Genomic DNA, 22,640 nt, shown 5'->3' with positions numbered 1-22,640 from the left:
TGCTGCTGCAACCAGTGATTGAACCGAAACGAAAACATTTCCAGCACCGAAACGAAAATTTCTGTTTTCTATTTTAATAAGAAGTTTATATAAAATCCGGAATTGACACCGTCACAATTTCTCTTCCCACCCTTTGGCTCGTAATGGACTGTTGATGTAGGTTTGGCTTGAAATGCTTCTAATGTCAACTATCATGACCTAAAAAAAGCTTAGATAATTTTATTTTTTGATGTATAGTTTTACGGGGAATATATTATTGAAAAGAAGTCCATTGAAGGAATCCCTAGAAGTTTATTTGTATTTCTTTGGTCGTTTTATTATCAATTTAGTGTGGCTGGTGTCCCCCCCCCCTACTACGTCACTGGTGGCGGCCATTGTGCTCGAACGAGGCGAACTGGTGAGGAGGAAACATCACAATATTACCATTGATTTCGCTGATTACAGACTGCAGGATATAGGTAAATACAAACTTATTCGAGTTTGTGATGGCTTCGCGAACCCAGAGAAATGCTGGCCTGGTTCAACGCAAGAACATCAATTCGTCTGAATTCTGCGATCCGGACGAGCAAAGCGAGAATCGCCAAATCGACGAAGACGAACTCGACCACGACTCCAAAGAAACCCGATTAACTCTCATGGAAGAGGTCTTATTGCTCGGTTTAAAGGACAGAGAGGTAACAAAGCCACACTTCATCTTTATTAACCTCCTCATCTCCTCTTTCACCCATCCTTTACATATTTTTCCTTGCCATTACTCTCAACCAACACATTTCATAAGAATTGTTTCCTAATGTCTTTTCCCCCAACCACGATATTTATTTCTATGTCATGGCTTTTATTTACAACATTCCCGTCCATTGCACTATTTTTACTATGATAATAGCAATAATAGCAATCCCTATTATTTGTCCTCTGTCTATCTGTTGAAACTACAATGTTTTTATTTAGTTTCTCTGAGAAATCCACCCGTTTCTTCTCTCCTTAATTTATTTGCGAAAAATGGACAAATAAATGAACAGTAAAATGTGGGTTCCTCCCTTCGTGCTGGCGTTAAGTATTAATAAACAGAAATTATATCAATCAGTGGTTGCTGTCTTCTCTTCAACAGTTTCTAATTAGTCACGGGAAAGGCATGAACTTCACAACACCACAGCACGGCCTTTTTGTTTTGTTTTTTTTAAAGAATAATATATTATTTTACCTGACATATCAGTGTAGTGAAAGGCTGTATCGGCATCTATTTATGTTTTGCTACAGTAGTCGATCTATATATATATATATATATATATATTATATATATATATATGAGAGAGAGAGAGAGAGAGAGACAGACGTACATTGTAAATGCTGTGTATTTATTTGATGGCGTATTTGTTGAGGCAATAATAATACTTGTCATTACATTTCCAATAGGGAAGGCTCCTCCTCGTTATTAACTGAAATATTTGAGTCATCGCCGCAAGCAATACAATATGTTATGTATATTTAGAACCGAATCCGCCCTGGTCAGATCTGCTCAAATAAAACGTATATTTCACCTGAGACAATTCTACCAGGACCACCCAACACAACAACATGTTCTTTCCTAAGAGAATAAAGGTGTGATTTGAAAGAGATTTGGCTGCTATTTTTAACATGTACGACTGCGTAATGGTTGACTCGGCTTTCGTTGCTCTCCTATGTACGTGTACATCTGACTACTGAAAGGCAATACACCACCACCGATTTTATTATTATACTTAATAACTATGTCAAACGCCTTTCACGCCGTCTTATCGAGACTAGCCTTCATGATTCAAAGGAGTTGAATAATGTTTAGCAATTGGGGTCCCTGGCCATGCAACCCCACTTAAGGCAATCAAAGCTTCGCTTCAGCTGACTGAGCTATTAACACTGTTAATACTTATTCATTCTTATCTGATCAATCGATCCACATTTGTATGACTGATGTTACTCGGGAGACGACATTTCGTCAGCAAGAAAAACACAGGAATCCAATTGAAATGGCGACACCAACAACTTCGCTCTGTGTCATTGCTGAGATACAAAACAAGTATCTTTCCTTTCACCGAGTTAAAAAAAAATTATATATATATATATATATATATATATATATATATATATATATATATATAAGCAAGAAGTTTTATTGGACGCATCGGTTGTGTATAATATTGATTCTACTATTATTGGTATGGTTGACCCTCGGTAGTTGGAATATATCGTCCAGAGGTGAATTTTGAACTCCGCACAGACTTTCTAACAACGTCTGTACAAACTTATGTTTTCCCCCATCATCGCCAGTTTCTAATATTTCTTCACGCACACACCGTGAGTGTGTGTGTGTATATAAAATGTTTTTTTAAAACTTTCTTTTCAAAAGTAATTTGTTTACATAGACTCAAACCCTTCGATAGATAAATTGTGATGATCATAGAAAAAAAACCAAACCCTGTTCATATTAAAGTTTTCCATGCTGTACAATGGTTCGTGGGTTAAACTTCGTCTGTCATCATATTGACAACATTTTAGGCATGAGCCAATAACTGGATGTCTGACCAAAAGAAAGGCTGGATGGTCCTGTTTGGAACACTTTTGATCATAGTTCTCCCCAATCGGAGCTGCCTTGGAACTAAACAACTTACCTTTCTCTTTCACTTGTTTCAGTTATTGAACTGCGGCCACGCCGGAGCACCACCTTGAAGGATTTTTAGTCAAACAAATCAACCCCATTATTTATTTATTTTTTTTGCTTTCTAACGGTTTCTATTGCTGAATAGCTAAGTTACGAGGATGTAAACAAACCAGCACTAGTCAAGCAGTGGTGGTGAGACAAACACAAAGACACACACACATAGATACGATGGGCTTCTATACATTTTCCATTGACCTAGCTCCCTCACAAAACATTGGTTGGCCTGGAATTATTGTTGAAGACACATGCCCGAGGTGCTGTGCAAAGGGGCTAAATCCAAAACCATATGGTTGAAAAGCAAGCTTCTTAAACCATGCAGCTATGCCTGGAATAAACTGAGGGGTCACCATCACAGTATGAATTTTAACATAAATATCTTGGTTGAGATATTGGGTCTAACAGACCTGTAGCAACATAGGACATTACTAAACTAACACATATTGAGTCTCACAGGCTTGTGGCAGCATGTGGCATTACGGGCTTTCTCCGTCCGGGTTGCGGATCCGTGGAATAAGCTGCCGGACGAGATGGTGAAGACGCCAACGACCGCTCGGTTCAAAGTCTCCCTTGACCACAAGTGGCCTGAACTCTTTTCATGAACACCACCCTGTACATAACTCCATGTCCCCCTACATGGCCTTGCTTTTTGCTGTTTGAGCCAAAAAATTAACTAACTAACTAACTAAACTGACCAACACATTCCAACATAGAAAAGCAGATGATAAATGTAAGAGAGAATGTCTACATACAATTCTGCAAGAAATCATACCCTCTGCCCTCCTCCAAACTTGAAAGACTTTGGATAATGTGATCTTAAATACATTATGCTGGTGGTTGGAGTGGTCATTAGGTTTGATGGAGGGTTAAAGAACTATTTCTAATTGTGGAGGGAACCTGTGGAAGAGGTAGGCTCTGGAAGATGTGAGAAAGGCTCTTCAGATGCTGAACCTCACTGAAGAAATGGCAAGAGACTGGGAGTTGTGGCAATTTGCTGTACTTGAGAAGGCGCATTGAGCTGATTAAAATTGCAGTTGTCCATAGATACAGGCTTGTCCTTTGCCTTGTGCCAGTGCCATGTAAAAAGCATTTGGTACACTCTGTAAAGTGGTTGGCATTAGAAAGGGCCTCGTCCAGCCATAGAAACCATGGCCACAACGGGCAGCTGGAGTCTGGACAGCTCCTGTCAAACCATCCAACCCATGCCATTATGGAAAACATGTTAAACAATGATGATGACAATTAAAAGGAGTGATGTTGTTGTTGTGATAACGGTGTGCTATGTGTGGACTTTGCAATAGAGATGCCTTTAAAAGAGTGACACAGAGAGTGACAAGACTGACCCTTTGAAATACAAGTACAACTCATTTTTGCCAGCTGAGTGGACTGGAGCAGCGTGAAATAAAGTGTCTTGCTCAAGGACACAACGCGTCGCCGGGAATCGAACTCACAACCTTACGATCATGAGCCGAATGCCCTAACCACTAAGCCACGCGCCGTCACATGACAATATTACACAACTACTAAACCTCACACTCACTTGCCACCATATTCTGTGTTAACTGATATCGGATTTTATGGTTGTCTCTCTTGCTTTTTTCCTTTCCTTTTGATCAGAATCCTTTAATTAATTAATCGTTGTCCTCATGACTAGCAAAGTAATTTCAATTAAAATTTCTTGTCTCATTTCATCATTGATGCTCATACTCACTTTCCTGTTATTGTGGACATTGTTGATTCTTTTTACTTTTTCATTCTCCTAAGAGTAGAGGTGGTCAGCAGATTGTCAAAATAAGAAAATCCTTCTCGTATTAACCCCTGCAACAGCTGTTGGTCAGATAGCAATTTTGGAGTGTTGTTCACTAGTTTTCTACCCCTTTTACCCCAACAATTGCCTTGTGTGTGTGTCATTATTGTTAATTGTTGTTATTGTTTGGTTCTGATCAACTAGACTGACCAGAAGAATTCAAGCTGTGACCATCCTCTCTTATTTTCATATATAAGCTATCTCTAAGCACTAAGTATGCTCTGCCTGCATATTCCAATGATTGCTATGACAGACTACTACGGATTAGTCTGTGTTTGTGCGTGTGTGTGTGTATATATATATCATCATCATCATCGTTTAGCGTCCGTTTTCCATGCTAGCATGGGTTGGACGGTTCTACTGGGGTCTGTGAAGCCAGAAGGCTTCATCAGGCCCAGTCAAATCTGGCAGTGTTTCTACGGCTGGATGCCCTTCCTAACGCCAACCACTCCGTGAGTGTAGTGGGTGCTTTTTACGTGCCACCCGCACTGGTGCCAGACAGAGCTGGCAAACGGCCACGAACGGATGGTGCTTTTTATGTGCCAGGCGAGGCTGGCAACGGTCGCAAAACGGAAAGTTCTCTTACATGCCACCGGCACTGGTAACACATCTGCAATTTCCATATATATATATATATGCATACAACTTATAAATAAGGGCAGATGAAAAAATTTCTAATGCTAAATATGCCGAAAATTAGACATATTGTCCATTTACCATATAATTTTTTTCAGTATGCACGCTACTCGAAAAAAGGTGGACAGAAATCTCTAAAAAATTCCATTATTACCATATCGAACCGATTTCAGGGTTAGTTCAAAAAGAACCCTCCCTTCATCAGTGATACATGTGGCAAAGAAGTAATTAGAGATTTCTGTCGACCTTTTTTCGAGTAGCATGCGTACTGGGAAAAAAATTATATGGTAAATGGACAATATGTCCAATTTTCGGCATATTTGGCATTAGAAATTTTTTCGTCTGTTGTTTATAATTTAACCTTTAAAGGTATTTTTTAATATGCTGGCCATTGATAAAAAATTTTTTTTTTGAAAAAATTTTATCCTACATTAGATATGTATATATATGTATATACACATACATGTGTGTTTGTTTGCATGTATGTGTCTGTATACATGTTTGTTTGCTCTTTAATGTTTACTATTCGATTCTCACTCTTGTCCTCTCTGCAATCCTCTCTAGAAAACTCTGGTTTCCACCGTTCTCCCTGCCCATGTTATTGTTGATTAGCCTCACTTCAGCCCTTATCATGTAGACCTAATGAGCTTTGACCATACTGTTTTTCTTGTGGGCTTTGCACATCTAGAACCACATTATCTAATGTGTTTCTCTTTTTTCAAGAGATTTCACAGCTACATATACTAGGTTAGAGAGGTTCCTTGATTTTCTCTCTCTCTCCCCTCATGGCCATATTTTCTCTGAATGAAATCCGATAGTGTTTACCTTGTTACATTCACTTAATTCTTTAAAAACTCCCCAAACTCAACCCATTAATTTCACTTTTGGAAATGCACAGTCACATCTTATTCAACTGTGTTCAGTTAAGATCTCTCAGCTAGTGGCAACAAAACCAGATATTGCTTCATTCTTAATAATCTATTCTATTCATAAATGTTAATATCATGGTATTCAACACTCCTTCATATGGAAGTAAATATGTTGGCAGAATATGTGTTTATGTTGTTAACAAGCTAGCCTTACTATCAAATGCATTATATATGATGTACAACAGAAGAGTCTTTGGACTTTACTATGTAGAGAGATATGAACTCTCCCCATTCATACATATAGGGGTTGGATAAAATAATGCAAATGTCTTGTTAAAAATAGAAGTTTTATCATTTAAAATAGAGTTGGTCCTCCTTTTGGCATCAATCACAAGGAATTGACTCATTACTGGTTCTGAACAGTTGTTTGAAGAATTTTGAGCCATTCTCACTGCAACAATGGCAGAGAGAAGCAGCTACTCACTTGCTGCTCCAAAGCACACTATAAATCATCATCATCGTTTAACGTCCGCTTTCCATGCTTGCATGAGTTGGAAGGTTTGACCAGGGTCTGGGAAGTCAGGAGGCTGCACCAGGCCCAGTCTGATCTGGCAGTGTTTCTACAACTGGATGCCCTTCCTAACGCCAACCACTCCATGAGTGTAGTGGGTGGTTTTTACGTGCCACCGGCACAGAGGCCAGTCAGGGCACGCCGGCAATGGTCATGTTCAGATGATTCTTTTATGTGCCACCGGCACTGGTATCACAACTACAATTTCCATTGATTTTTGATTGATTTCGATTTCACTTGCCTCAACAGGTCTTCGCAAGCAGAGTTTTGTGTCGTAAGAAGGAAAGGTATGCATAAGTGGGCTGGCTACATCCCATGTAGAGGCCACGGGTTATGGTCTCACTTGTCCTGCCGGGTCTTCTCATGCACAGCATACTTCCAAAGGTCTCGGTCACTAGTCAATGCCTCGGTGAGACCCAATGTTTGAAGGTTGTGCTTCACCACCTCGTCCTAGGTTTTCCTGGGTCTACCTCTTCTTGATTATATTGAGATCCAGTGATTGTGTAGGCCAATCCAAGTAGTCTGAGTGGACTGTTTACTGCATTTCTTATTATTATGTGTGTCTACATCTGTGATAGTTTGTATGAAAGTGCAGTGGTCAATGATGTTTCTTTTATCAACAGTAGATCCAAGATTTTGTGCATTTGAAGCTGTGTGGTGTTAGTGATCCCTTACCTGATAAACAGGTGAAGGTTAGCACCAGGAAGGACATCAAGCTGTAAAACAACACCTCAAATAACATTTATCTAACTCATTGCCAGTACCGCCTGACGGGCCCCTGTGCCGTGGCACATAAAAGGGCACCATTTGAGCATGATCGTTACCAACGTTGCCTTACTGGCACCTGTGCCAGTGGCATGTGTAAAAAGATTCGAGTGAGGTCATTGGCAGTACTGCCTGACTGGCCCCCATGCCGGTGGCACATAAAAAGCACCCACTACACTCTCAGAGTGGTTGGCGTTAGGAAGGGCATCCAGCTGTAGAAACTTTGACAGATCAAGATTGGAGCCTGGTGCAGCCATCTGGTTCGCCAGCCCTCAGTCAAAATCATCCAACCCATGCTAGCATGGAAAGCGGATGTTAAATGATGATGATGATGATGTGCAAACATGGAAAAATGGAGCAGGATGATTGGAAATATTCAGTACTTGAAAAGACTTGCCCGTCTAAACTAAGATTCTGGAAGCACAATGTGTATATATTCACAGTTGGGCCCTTTGCTCATTTTTCTTCCCAAGCCATTCCCTCTGCTCATCATCTCTCTAGTATAAAAATACGAGAAGTCTTGCATCAATTTTTCCCTGATACTATTTATCTTTCTCACTACCCTTCTTCTTTGATATTGATCCTTCATACTTAATATTACCTTTTCTACCCACCACATTGCTCATCCATCGCCCTCCTCCTCATCCATCAAATTATCTCTCCCTCACCACCACTAGTCATCTTTACTTTCACTATGTCCACCCCACCCCTTGCAACCTACCCATCCATGCATCATTTCTCTCTGTCTCTTATCCTTAAGCCTTCCCCACCACCCATCATATCTCTATCTCTGACCCCCCGCCTCCATCCATCACCTACCTAAATATGCTTTCTCACTGTATTTACAACTTGTCCACCTTTGTTTCCCTGCCGATGCTACCTTTACTGTTGATTTCTGGTATTTTGTTGCATGAAATAAAACTCAGCCTCGCCACCACTCAGAAGCATTTCGGTTCTGTTCATCTACGAACTATGACTATAACAGCCATCGATTCTATATATTCCCATGAAGACATTCCAAAAACGGAGGAGGAGGAGGCTTACTTGCAATTGAGTCTGAGAAAACAGGAATAGAAACTAATAATTATTATAATTACAATACCAATATTTCTATTGTTTGACAGTGAGTGGGGTGGTTCTTTGTTGTCTTCTACAACACATCAAATAGTTTCGTTATTGCATGGATAATCCTTGGATTACTGCTGGCAGGAGAAGCTTTATCAAGTAACATTGCTTCTTGTGTGTGTGTGTTGTGCCTGTACTTGTAGTTTCTATACTTTTTTGTTCTTTTATTGTATGTATATCTGTCTCTCTACTCAGAATTACAATAATAATAATTCTTTTCACTATAGACACAAAGAGAGCAGTTTTGAGGGGGAATTGGTAAATTAATTGCATTGATCCCAGTACTCAACTGGTTCTTATTTTACCGACCCCAAAAGTATGAAAGCAAATTTACCCTCAGCAGAATCTGAACTCAATACATAAAGCTGTGAGAAATGTCATTCAGCATTTTCTTTGGTGGGCTAATAATTGCATTAGCTCATCACCTGTAGGGATAATTATATTGAAGGCTTTGGATTGTTCTCAGTGTATTTAGAGCCCACACCAAAGCTAGGTTTATGAACCACTAGATCTTTTATGTATCACCTGTGGGGGAGTTAGTCATGAATAGATCTAGTGTGATTGCATAGGTTTGCTTGATCCTGATCACGCTACCTACAAAAACTACCAAATTCTTGAGTACCTTGACAGACATTGTAAATGTCTTATTTGGCAGATTGATGGGCTGGAAATTGTTAATGATGTCACCCCTTCCTTTCGTGTCCTTCGTCAGTAGTACCACTGCTCATTAGCTAATACTACTAGCAATGTTCCCATGTTGTTGTCAATTATGATAGAAGGGTGAACAAGTCTGACCTGTACCCAGAAGCCATGTAGAGCAAGACTGTCTAAGTCAGGTGATTTACCTTTGACACAGCCACTTGCTGTTGTCAAAACAATGATAATGTTCTCTTTAACGCAAAGTCAAACATTGCTATTTGATGGCAAATATTACAGTCAATGAAATTGGTACATAATGACTCCAGAAAGATGAAAAACAAAGTTAACCCCAAGATTTGAACCCAAAATGTCAAGGTGCAAAAATACTAAGCATAACTAATGGGGACTCTCCATGGTTTAAAAAAAAGCAGCAGCCGGCTGCATTATTGCTCTGAAACAAAGGACACATTGCTCATTGTGGTCTCAAATGTACAGCAAAACAGGATAGTCATTATTGGAAAGGCTTTGATCATAAATGTATCCGATCAAGACTAATGTAGAGTTGAACAACAATGAAAACAAAATCATTTAATTCATGACCATCTCTATCAACACTCTACCTTCCTTAATGTTATCGATAACAATACGAATTGTTCCGTAGCTCTGTCTTTAACTCTGAAATCAATAATAATGATGATTGTTTCTTTTATTGACCGAAAGAGCAAAAGACATTGAGGGCTGCATCAAAAGATAAAATGCAACACACAAAAAGATGTTTACATTAATGAAAAATGGGGGAAAAGAACAGAAAGGTATATAAATGGAATTCAGAAAATAAATAAATAGAATCCCCAATTGTGGCTGAGTCCACTGAAGGTAAATTGGGGAAACTCCCCAAGCAAAATGTTTGGTATTACTCTGCTGTCTCAAAAGGAATGGAAAGTATCCTCTTACTTAGAAAAGCATGCTCAGGGTAGCCCCGTTCAGCTTCATCTGTTTTTCCAGTCTCATCCACTTTTCAATAAACACTAGAAGGTAGCACCTTTCCCTCTACCCTCACCTTCCTCTTCAAATAATACTTGAAGACATTGACGAGAGCTTGGTCAAATAAGAAAGTTCCCATCTTCAAGCCCTTCAGATGGGTCCACCACACAGATTCATCACATGCCTCTTTTGCCACAGCCACAAAGCACAGAAATCTCTGCCTCTGCCCATTACTTATTAATTATGATGATTACTGGAAGAATCATTAGCACACCAATCAGAATGCTTCGTGGCATTTCGTCTGATTTTAAGTTCTGAGTTCAAATTTTGTCGAGGCAAGGCTAACGTTTCCTCTCATCCTTTTGGAGTTGATAAAATAAGTATGAGTTAGGGAATGGTCTCACTGTAATAGACAAGCCCCGTCCCCAACAAATTCAGGCCTTAACACTGGGGTCAATGTAATTGACTACTCCCCCCCCCCCACGTAATTTTAGGCCTTGTGCCTTTAGTAGGAAGGATTATTATTACAGCAGTGAGCTGGCAGAATCATTAACGCATCTGACAAAATGTTTAGCAGCATTTTATCCAGCACTTCATGTGCTATGCTCAAATTTCACCAAGATTGACTTTGTCTTTCATTCTTCTGGATCAATAAAATAAGGACTAGTTGAGAACTGGGGTTAATGTAATTGTTTATGCCCTCCTCCACTACGTTTCAGGCCTTGTGTGTATACTAGAAAGGATTATTATTAAGACAGTGAGCTGCTAGCAGAGTCATCAGCATGTCAGGCAGTATGCTTAGTAGCATTTCTTCTGGTTCTTACTTTTTATCATTTTAGAGGTCGATGGGATTCACCTCTTTTCCTCAATTACTGGCTTTGTGCCAAACTCTGAAACAGGCTGAGGGGAAGTGGTGAATGCCTACACCACCTCCATAATAATTCACTGCCTGATCGTTATGCTTTGCATCTGTCCCTGTTTGGTCAGGCAGTCCATCTGCTGCCAGTTTCCACTGAAACGCATGGATGCTGATGCACAGACATGTACTGATGCTCCTACTGTGGAGCACTGCTGGTTCAAGATAAACTCTACAGGCACAGACTGCCTGAGATGCATGCAGAGTGATGATGTTGTACTGTACACACTTGTGCAATGTCTGAGTATTGCTGAGTTATGTTGAATAGCTTTTGCATGGCTGAGTTCATCTTGAGGATTGCTTTACTTACCACCTTTAATAAGGCAGGGTAGGCAGTGTATCTATGCCTAGTGGCTGTGATAAAAAGCAGTTGTGTGGTGGATAAAACTGAAAGGATTGAGGAAAGACACATTCCACTTCAGTCAATCCCTTATCAACGTCTAACCCTAACCCTTTGGAAAGGAAAGTGAGGGTGGAGTGGGAAGTGGTTTCTGCTGAATCACCCTAAGCATATGCCTATAGATTCAGAAATGGTTAGGGCGAATGGAATCACCCTAAGCATATGCCTGTAGATTCAGAAATGGTTAGGGTGAATGGAATCACCCTAAGCATATGCCTGTAGATTCAGAAATGGTTAGGGTGAATGGAATCACCCTAAGCATATGCCTGTAGATTCAGAAATGGTTAGGGTGAATGGAATCACCCTAAGCATATGCCTACGGATTCAGAAATGGTTAGGGTGAATGGAATCACCCTAAGCATATGCCTGTAGATTCAGAAATGGTTAGGGTGAATGGAATCACCCTAAGCATATGCCTGTAGATTCAGAAATGGTTAGGGTGAATGGAATCACCCTAAGCATATGCCTATGGATTCAGAAATGGTTAGGGTGAATGGAATCACCCTAAGCATATGCCTGTAGATTCAGAAATGGTTAGGGTGAATGGAATCACCCTAAGCATATGCCTGTAGATTCAGAAATGGTTAGGGTGAATGGAATCACCCTAAGCATATGCCTATAGATTCAGAAATGGTTAGGGTGAATGGAATCACCCTAAGCATATGCCTGTAGATTCAGAAATGGTTAGGGTGAATGGAATCACCCTAAGCATATGCCTATAGATTCAGAAATGGTTAGGGTGAATGGAATCACCCTAAGCATATGCCTATAGATTCAGAAATGGTTAGGGTGAATGGAATCACCCTAAGCATATGCCTGTAGATTCAGAAATGGTTAGGGTGAATGGAATCACCCTAAGCATATGCCTATAGATTCAGAAATGGTTAGGGTGAATGGAATCACCCTAAGCATATGCCTATAGATTCAGAAATGGTTAGGGTGAATGGAATCACCCTAAGCATATGCCTATAGATTCAGAAATGGTTAGGGTGAATGGAATCACCCTAAGCATATGCCTATAGATTCAGAAATGGTTAGGGTGAATGGAATCACCCTAAGCATATGCCTATAGATTCAGAAATGGTTAGGGTGAATGGAATCACCCTAAGCATATGCCTGTAGATTCAGAAATGGTTAGGGTGAATGGAATCACCCTAAGCATATGCCTATAGATTCAGAAATGGTTAGGGTGAATGGAATCACCCTAAGCATATGCCTATAGATTCAGAAATGGTTAGGGTGAATGGAATCACCCTAAGCATATGCCTGTAGATTCAGAAATGGTTAGGGTGAATGGAATCACCCTAAGCATATGCCTGTAGATTCAGAAATGGTTAGGGTGAATGGAATCACCCTAAGCATATGCCTGTAGATTCAGAAATGGTTAGGGTGAATGGAATCACCCTAAGCATATGCCTGTAGATTCAGAAATGGTTAGGGTGAATGGAATCACCCTAAGCATATGCCTATAGATTCAGAAATGGTTAGGGTGAATGGAATCACCCTAAGCATATGCCTATAGATTCAGAAATGGTTAGGGTGAATGGAATCACCCTAAGCATATGCCTGTAGATTGAAAGACAACAGTTGGGCAAGGGCTTGTGTTGTTGGTGTTCAAGGTAATCCTGTATCTGTGGGGTTCCTTGACTGGCTACAGTTGGAGATTCTCCCTATCAGGAGCACTGCATCATTCACGTGTGCCAATAAATATACTTTTATCTTATTTCACTCTCTTTTCCCTTTCCCCTCATCATTTAGTCTCCACCTCCAAACTATAGATTGTCCCTGTGATGTTCCCTCATCTATACCACTGCAGAAAATATAGGAAATTATTATTATTCATCCATCTTCTTGTTATATCTGCTTCCCATGCCGACATAGGCTGGATGGATCATCTCAGTCCAAGTTACCATTCCTAAAGACTAACCCTAACCTCAATCAACCACTTTACCCAGTCTACTGGGTTTAATTTATTTTGGCACCAACATTATTATTATTATTATTTAAGGGGCCAGCTGGTAGAATCATTAGTACACCTGACAAAATGTTGCTAGGCATTTTGTCCATCTCTATGTTCTGAGTTCAAATTCTGCCAAGATCATCTTTGCCTTCCATCTTTTCAGGGTTGATTAAAATAAGTACCAGTTGCATACTGGGGTCAAAGTAATCAACCCCTCTTCCAAAACTGCTGACCTTGTGCCCAAATTTGATATCATTAACTCTGAGCATAATGTTTCCTCCAGTGTTCTAACAATTGTGCCAGTTCGTTGCCTTACTTCTAATAATAATATTAATATTAACTCTTACTAATTTAGGCACCAGGCTGTAAATTTCAAAGAGTGGAGTTCAATTGATTAAATCAACTCTAATGTTTGTACTTTATTTATTAATCTCAGAAAGATGAAAAGTAAAACTGACCTTGCTAGGTTTTGAACTTAGAAAGTAAAAGGCTACAGCTAAATACTAAATTCTGCCAGTGCAAATGTATAAATTTGAAATAAGAAACAGTTATGGACTTCACTAGTACTTTATCAACATTGGAAGAATGAAGGACAAAGTTGATGTCAGTGAAATGTAAACATGAAGAGCAAGCATATTACGATTATCTATTGAAACTGTCAAAGATACTGCATTGGTTATATGTCATATCAGATATTGTGTTTGGATTGGCACTGGGTGTGTCAGACAGTAGACATTTTGTCAATCTCATACAAGAGGCAAAAAAAATCCTCTCCTTGTCCAACCTCTGTTTGGGTCTTTACTACAGTGCTTCTCAGCCATAGCTTTCAGGGCCCCATGTAGCCCTCAAGCATCCTTCCAGCAGCCCTTCACAGTTTCCCTCTATAAACATTATAAATTTCTTTTTGATTGATTTGTGTTTTACCTTTTTGGGTATGGTCCCCTAAAAAAAATCCAGGTTTTACATCTGACCTGGATATTAGAAAGGTTGAGAACCACTGGTCTACATGGTTGCTTGACTAGCTAGAAATAGCAACAAAACATCCTTTATATCACATTGTATCACCTAAAAAGGGAAACATTAGATAATGTAGTGACACATAGATTTGAGAGGGTGAGATGATCATAATTGGAATAACTTTGATTATAGTTCTGGTTTTGTTACAAGAATTCATTATTTCTTTAGTCAGCAACCTGATTGTTGATTCTCAGTTCAGAGTATATCACTTCCTAATTCCTTTGGGGAAATGCTTCAGTGTGGCAACTTCTTCCTTTTTCTCTAATATCAAATCCTCTTAATAAACCACTTCATTATGCAAGCAATGACTTTGTTTCGTTATCGTCATCATCATTTAATGTCTGCTTTCTGTGCTGACATGGGTTGGATGGTTTGACTGAGGATTGGCAAGCCAGAAGACTGCACCAGCCTCCAATCTTATCTAGCAAGGTTTCTAGAGCTGGATGCTCTTCCTAACACCAACCACTCCGAGAGTATTGGGTATTCTTTTTACGTGCCACAGGTAAGGGACCAGTCAAGCAGCACTGGCATCAACCACATTTGAATGGTGCTTTATACATGCCACTGGTATGGGTGCCAGTCAGGCAGTACTGGCATCAGTAGGGTACTCTTAAATGGGCCGGTTATGCTACACTGGCATGGGCCACAGTTACGGTCTCATTTGGCTTGTCGGGACTTCTCATGCACAGCATATCTTCAAAGGTCTCAGTTGCTTGTCATTGCCTACATGCGGCCCAACATTCTTCCTGAGTCTACTTCTTCCACAGGTTCCCTCCACTGTTAGGATGTGACACTTTTCCACACAGCTGTCCTCATCCATATGCATCATATGACCATACCAGTGCAGTCATCTCTCTTGCACACCACATCTGATGCTTCATCATCATCATCGTTTAACGTCCACTTTCCATACTAGCTGGGTTGGACGATTTGATTGAGGACTGGCGAACCTGATGGCTGCACCAGGCTCCGATCAGATCTGGCAGAGTTTCTACAGCTGGATGCTCTTCCTAATGCCAACCACTCCAAGAGTGTAGTGGGTGCTTTTACGTGCCACCCGCATGAGGTCCAGTCAGATGGTACAAGCAATGACCACGCTCAGATGGTGTTTATTACATGTCACCTGGACAGGAGCCAGTCCAACAGCACTGGCAATGACATAGCTTGAATGTTTTTTCATGTGCCACCAGCACAAGTGCCAGTAAGGTGACGCTGGTAACAATCACGCTCAAATGGTATTTTTTACGTGCCACCGGCACGGAAGCCAGTTAGCCACTCTGGCAACAATCACGCTCAGATGGTGCTCTTAGCGCACCACTAGCATGGATGCCAGCCATCGAATTTGATTTTGATTTCACTTGCCTCAACAGGTCTTCGCAAACAGAGTTTAGTGTCCAAAGAGGGAAAGGTACGCATAAGTGGGCTAGTTATGCCCTGGCATAGGCCACGAGGTTATAGTCTCACTTGGCTTGCCATGTCTTCTCAAGCACAGGTCTCGGTCACTAGTCATTACCTTGGTGAGGCCTAATGTTTGAAGGTCGTGCTTCACCACTTCATCCCAGGTCTTCCTGGGTCTGCCTCAACCGCTAGGGTGTGGCACTTTTCCACACAGCTGTCCTCATCCATTCTTGCCACATGACCATACCAGTGCAGTTGTCTCTCCTGCACATCACTTTTGATGCTTCTTAGGTCCAACGTTTCTCTCAAGGTACTTACACTCTGTCTCTTACGCGCACTGATATTACACATCCATCAGAGCATACTAGCTTCATTCCTTGCGAGCTTCCGCATGTCCTCAGCAGTCACGGCCCATGTTTCACTGCCATGTAGCATGGCTGTTCGTACACATGCGTCATACAGTCTGCCTTTTACTCTGAGTGAGAGGCTCCTTGTAACCAGCAAAGGTAAGAGCTCTCTGAACTTTGCCCAGGCTATTCTTATTCTAGCAGCTACACTTCCATCGCACCCTCCCCTGCTACTGACTTGGTCACCTAGGTAACGGAAGCTATCAACTATTTCTAGTTTTTTTCCCTGGAATGTGGTGGAAGTTGTTCTCTGCACATTTTCAGTGTTTATTGCTCCCGAGCATCTGCCACATACAAAAACTATTTTCCCAGTTAGCCTTCCTTTGATATTGCTGCACCTCTTATGTGTCCATAGTTTACACTGGGTACATCTTATAGAGAGTCTGCCTATGCTTTTTCTACAGATCAAGCAGGGCCATCTACCTGAAGGGATTTGTGGTTTGCCTGCCTTCCTACTTATTAGGACTTTGGCTTTAGCTAGGTTGACTCTAAGGGCCTTCGATTCTAATCCTTGTTTCCACACCTCAAACTTCTCCTCTAGTTCTGATAGTGACTCAGCAATTAGAGCAAGGTTGTCAGCATAGAGGAGCTCCCAGGGGCATCCTGTCTTGAATAGCTCTGTTATTGCCTGGAGGACTATGATAAATAGGAGGGGGCTGAGGACTGAAACTTGGTGGACCCCTACCCGGAATTCTTCACTGTACTTGTTGCCAACCCTCACCTTACTGACGGCGTCCCTTTACATGGCTCGCACAGCTCTCACTAACCATTCATCTATCCCTAGTTTCCTCATTGACCACTAGATAAGGGATCAGGGGACCCTGTCAAAGGCTTTCTTCATGTCAGCGAAAGCCAGGTACAGCGCTTTATCTTTGGCTAGGTATTTCTCCTGCAGCTGTCTTACCAGGAATATAGCATCAGTGGTGCTTTTCCCTGGCATGAACCCAAACTGCATCTCACCTAACCTGACTCTCTCCCTAATTAGTTGGGCTATGACTCTGGTTAACTATATGGGTGACTAGGTTATACATCACGATTCTCTCTCACACACTGTTTTGCAACACGAAATATGAGGGACATTCAATAAGTAATGCCTCTGACCTACTTTCAATTGTTTGATCTAGCTGAAATTTTGCATGTGCAATTGCTTATATCTCTATAGATTAAGGGGAAAATTACAGCTCTGAACTAATTGTGGTTTCGGATTTACCGGTGTTTGAACTGAGTCAAGTGTGAAATGGAGCCTGTTGAGTGTCGAGCAGTGATCCGGTTTTTATATTTGAAAGGACGCACACCACGGGAGACTTTTGATGAAATGAAAGTAATTTATGGTGATGACGCCCCATCATATGACCTTGTAAAACGCTGGCATCGTGAATTCAAACATGGTCGGAACTCTGTGGAAACAGCTCCCAGATCTGGTCACCCCCCCTTCTTCCATTGATGAGGCATCTGTCCGTCAAGTTGAGGCTGCCATTTTGGAAGATCGACGCATAACTATTCGCCAAATAGCCCATGAGGTCAAGATTAGTACCAGGTCTGTGGAAACTATCATTCATGACCATTTGCATATGCAAAAGGTGTCTGCCAGATGGATTCCCAGGCTGCTCACATCTTTCCAGAAGCAAGAATGCGTCGAGTGCTCGAGGATGAATTTGGAGATATGCCAAGAAGATGAGTCAATTTTTTTCAAAAGACTGATTACACAGGATGAAACCTGGGTCCATCACTATGATCCATAGACCAAAGCCCAGTCAATGCAGTGAAAGCACCGTGACTCACCTCCTCCAAAGAAGGCAAGGGTGCAGCGCTCCGCTGACAAGGTCATGCTCACAGTCTTCTGGGACCAGGACGGAGTAGTGATGACAGATTTCCTGGCAAAGGCTACCACAATTATAGGAGCCTATTATGCTTCACTTTTGAGGAAATTAAGAGAAGCTATCAAAATCAAGAGGCGGGACAAGGTCAGCAAAGGCATCCTCCTCCTGCAGGACAACGCTCCGGTCCACAACTCGCGTGTCGCCAGATCAGAAGCACAGGCGTGCGGCTATGAACTCCTCCCCCATGCCCCTACTCTCCTGACCTTGCACCCTCTGATTTTCACCTCTTCCCAGCCATGAAGTTGTTTTTGAAAGGAAAGTGTTTTCCAAATGATGCAGCCTTGATTTCTGAAGTCACGTTGTGGTTGGAGGACCAAGCTGGGGTCTTCTACAAAAACGGTCTCCAGAGCTGCATCACACGATGAGAGAAATGCGTTACTCTGGGTGGTTCCTAGGTAGAAAAAGACTAATAACTGTGCCAAGTTTCGTTGCTCTACTGCTATGGGAAGTGGGTCAGGGGCATTACTTATTGAACGCCCCTCGTACCTCAAGTCTTTCATCCTCATGGCGCAGCTTTTCTCAGGGTGCTTACACTCTGTCCTGTATGCACACTGACATTACACATTCAGCGGAGCATACTAGCTTCATTTCTTGCAAGCTTACGCATGTCCTCAGCAGTCACAGCCCATGTTTCACTGTCATGTAGCATGGCTGTTTGCACACATGCCTCATACAGTCTACCTTTCACTCTGAGTGAGAGGCCCTTTGTTACCAGCAGAAGTAGGAGCTCTCTGAACTTTGCCCAGACTATTCTTATTCTAGCAGCTATACTCTCAGAGCAACCACCTTCACTACTGACTTGGTCACCTAGGTAACGGAAGCTATCAACTACTTCTAGTTTTCCCCCTGGTATGTAATGGAAGCTGTTCTCTGCACATTTTCAGTGTTTATTGCTCCCGAGCATCTGCCACATACAAAAACTATCTTCCCAGTTAGCCTTTCTTTGATATTGCTGCACCTCTTATGTGTCCATAGCTTACACTGGGTACATCTTATGAAGTTAGTTTCTACACTTTTCCTACAGATCAAGCAGGGTTGTCTGCCTGAAGGGATTTGTGATTTGTCTGCCTTCCTACTTGTTAAGACTTTGATTTTGGCTAGATTCCCTCTAAGGCCCTTCGATTCTAGAACTTTCTTCCACACCTGAGTTTTTATATTTTCTTTTTCTTTTTTACTTTTGTGTTCAAATATAGGTTTTTGTTTTCCTGACTATATTTACTCCTTTTCTTGAGAGAGGATCTATATTAGCACAGGTCTCTCTCTAGAGAGGTAGTCTATATTGCCTCAGTTTTTATTCACACACCCATTTACATTGTCACTATCTTTCACTGATTCCCACCACCACTGGTTTACTTACCCACTTCCACTCTTATAATACCACCTTTTACTGATTTCAGCTTTGTCATGCTTTCTCAACCTTATGCTTTGTGTCAGTTGTGAAGATTGTTGGCTATTTCTTATATCAGCAATGCTTTTGACTTCTACAAATAGCAATCAAATTTCCATCAATCACACTCGAAGAAGAAAATGACAGGATGGTCATGACTAGAATGCCAATGATAATAGTCATGCTCTACCAACATGGACTAAAGGTCTCTTGTGACAGGGGTGGATTATATCCAGTCTTGAAATAACAGAAATCCTTATCATTTAACTTCCCCTTTTCCGTGCTTGCGTTGAGTTATGTGGAATTTGTTGAGGCAAATTTTCTGCAGCCTGGTGCCTTTCCTGTTGCCAACTCTCACCTGTTTCAAGCAAGATAATATATCCCAGGGTCAGACATATTTTTCAAGGGGGACTGGAAACAACAAGGCTTGTATGACAGGGGATGCTCATTTACGGTCATTATGTGATGTCAAGACAAGCATACATACACATGTACACGATGGGTTTCTTTCTGTTTCCTGTCTACCAAATCCACTCTCAAGGCTTGGCCTGGGAACTATAATACAAAACACTTGCCCAAGGTGCCATGCAGTGAGACTGAACCTGAGACCATATGGCTGCAAAGCAAGCTCCTTAACCACACAGCTGCACTTGTGTATTAATATTGATTTCTAAGAAAGCTACTAATTTTAGAGTGAGTGTGGAAGAGATTGATCTTGAGTATGTGGCCCGCAATGGGATTTGAAGTTTAAAAGTAGCCAGAAATGATTATAATTTGTGATCCCCATTCAAATGGGACCAATGATGATTTGATTTTCTTCTTTCTCGGCTCAATAAAATATCAGTAGAGTGTTGGAGTCTGTTGACTGTATCCCCAGAACAAGTGGTTCACCAAATCAAACAATGGAAGAAACTAGAAGTTATAAAACTTGCTTTGTAAACCTTATCACAGTTTATATTTTATTTATTTATGGCTCTCTCTGTGGTCGTCTAATGTGCTAGAAATAGCAGCCACATTTCCCTCAAATCACATACTACCAGCTTAAAAAAGAAATGACATCTTGTCAAAGATATGCAAAAAAAGAGATGGTCATGTATGGACTGACTCTGATAGATCTGCTCAATGAGGGTAGTTAGGCTTGTGACCAAACATTAACAACTCTTATTTGGCTAATTGTTGTTTAAACATCTTGTATATGGTTGTTCCATTTGCTAGAAATAGCAGCTAAATTCCTAGTTTCACACTAGACAGATTGAATGTTATCCATTCAAGATACAAGTTGGAATTGTGACTGAAATGTTTTTCGTTATTGGTCTGTTCCCATAAGGGTGGGGTATTGACTGGAGGTGTGGCAACTAAGTTTTAATATATCAACAATTACTTTCTGTGTAGAACAACTAGTGTTCTACTCCTCCACCGACACAGGACTACTACAAGTCTATACATTGACATGATGTGTGTGTGTGTGTCTGTGTGTACATTTAAGAAGGCCTCTATGGTGGAAATTGACTCAGATAAATTCTGTGTTAAAAAAATACACCACTGGCCTGTTCATACCCAACAAACCCAGTGGTGTATTTTTACATGAACATGTTAATTATGACTGCATATACATATATTTCAATCATTGGTGCTTTAGTATACCTCCACTTTACATACATATACACACGATAGAAATTGAAGAGAAAATGCCATTTAAATTCATAGTCAATTAAACTAATTAACTACAAAGGTGTGACCCACGATGTTTAGATTTAATTTGCTGACCTGTAATGTTACATTTCCTTGCAGCTGATCATATTTGCCACGTGGCAAGTAATAATAAATATTCATCAGCCACAGATAGCTTCGCTGCCTTAAAGTTGCTATCAATGGCTGAATCTATCCTTTAGCGACACTCTTATTATTTTTGACACTGCTTGGTCGTTGAATCCTCGATAGCTTCTGTTACTAAGAGAAATAGCTTTTGTTTCAAATATTGTTTGTTGGTAAATAGTTTTAATAGAAATCCACTGAAAGAGACATTCTGCTAATAAAAGTAGATTTTGCAAATATTTAAAATGAAAAATATTTTTGCAGGTTTAACTGGAAATTTCCCAATTATTTATTTCTAATTTGTTCCAGTATCATCATCATCGTTGTTTGTCTGCTTTCCATGCTGGTATGGGTTGGACAATTCGACTGAGGGCTGGTGAGCCAGAAGGCTGTACCAGGCTCCAATCTGATCTGGCAATGTTTCTACAGCTGGATGCCCTTCCTAATGCCAACCACTCCGAGAGTGTAGTGGGTGCTTTTTACGTACCACTGGCATGAGGGCCGGTCAGGCAGTACTGGCATTGACCATGCTCAAATGGTGCTGAATGAATGTATAGAAAATAACATTAGACATTGTTAGAATCTGAGAAAGAGATACAGGAACACACATACACACACATTTTACATCCACAATTGGATCGGCTTTCTGAGGTAGTATTTTATGGCTGGATGCCCTTCCCTAACTTCAACCCTGCAAGTAAACTCTTACAGCATGCAGACAGAGAGGTTGAAAGGCATTCTGTAATAGTCCTGTGATATGTGGTTGGACCCTGTCTTTTTGTGCCTTTCATGTTCAGTTGACAGATTTGTGTGATTGATGGAGGACCCCCCCCCCATAGATGATGTCATTAGTCTTCAGTTTACATCTCTTATTCCATATCTGCTGGGAAAATGTTGAATTCCATAGGGTTGCTGCTCTGGAGAAGAAAGGAATGGTTAGTGTGGGGTCTTATAGAGTTAATGAGGAAGAGATGTGGGTTTAGGTGTAGGTCATAGTTGGAGATTAAAAATGTAGAGTGAATAGGAAGGCTTCAGGGATGTTGTATTGTGCCAGTCAGTCAGTTGTCATTTGGTGGTGGTGGTGGTGATAGGAGTTGCAGCGAATGTGCAAGTAATTAATATTCCTTATTTAGTCTCATCTGAGCTTTGTAAACATTTTTTAATGAGCTAAAGTATTTTCCCTTAAAAGAGTAAACATTTGCTTTCTTTCTCCAACTGAACGAGTTATCATTTCATTAAGTAATGTGTACATCATTCGGTACATCAACACCTGATTAACACCTGAATCCGTCTCAGTTATTTGCATCAGCTCAATTTTTGTTTAACCCTTTCATTGCTATATTTCTATTGAAATATGGTTCTATTGTTTTAG

At 40.8% G+C, this 22,640-nt stretch overlaps 1 protein-coding gene across 1 annotated transcript in view; it reads left to right on the top strand.

Moving 5' to 3' along the window:
- Positions 1-116: 116 nt before the first annotated feature.
- LOC115224024 (Golgi phosphoprotein 3) overlaps positions 117-22,640 on the top strand; it is a 65,738-nt gene continuing 43,214 nt past the window's right edge. The window contains exon 1 of the mRNA XM_029794822.2: positions 117-674. Within this exon, the coding sequence (XP_029650682.1) occupies positions 486-674 (189 nt within the window). The 5' untranslated portion in view covers positions 117-485. The remainder of the gene's footprint in view (positions 675-22,640) is intronic.

The sequence above is a fragment of the Octopus sinensis genome, linkage group LG2 (assembly GCF_006345805.1).
Source record: "Octopus sinensis linkage group LG2, ASM634580v1, whole genome shotgun sequence".
In the NCBI taxonomy this organism is placed as follows: Eukaryota; Metazoa; Mollusca; class Cephalopoda; order Octopoda; family Octopodidae; genus Octopus; species Octopus sinensis.
Note: the sequence above shows the minus strand (reverse complement) of the source record. Positions and strands in the feature narration are given on the sequence as shown.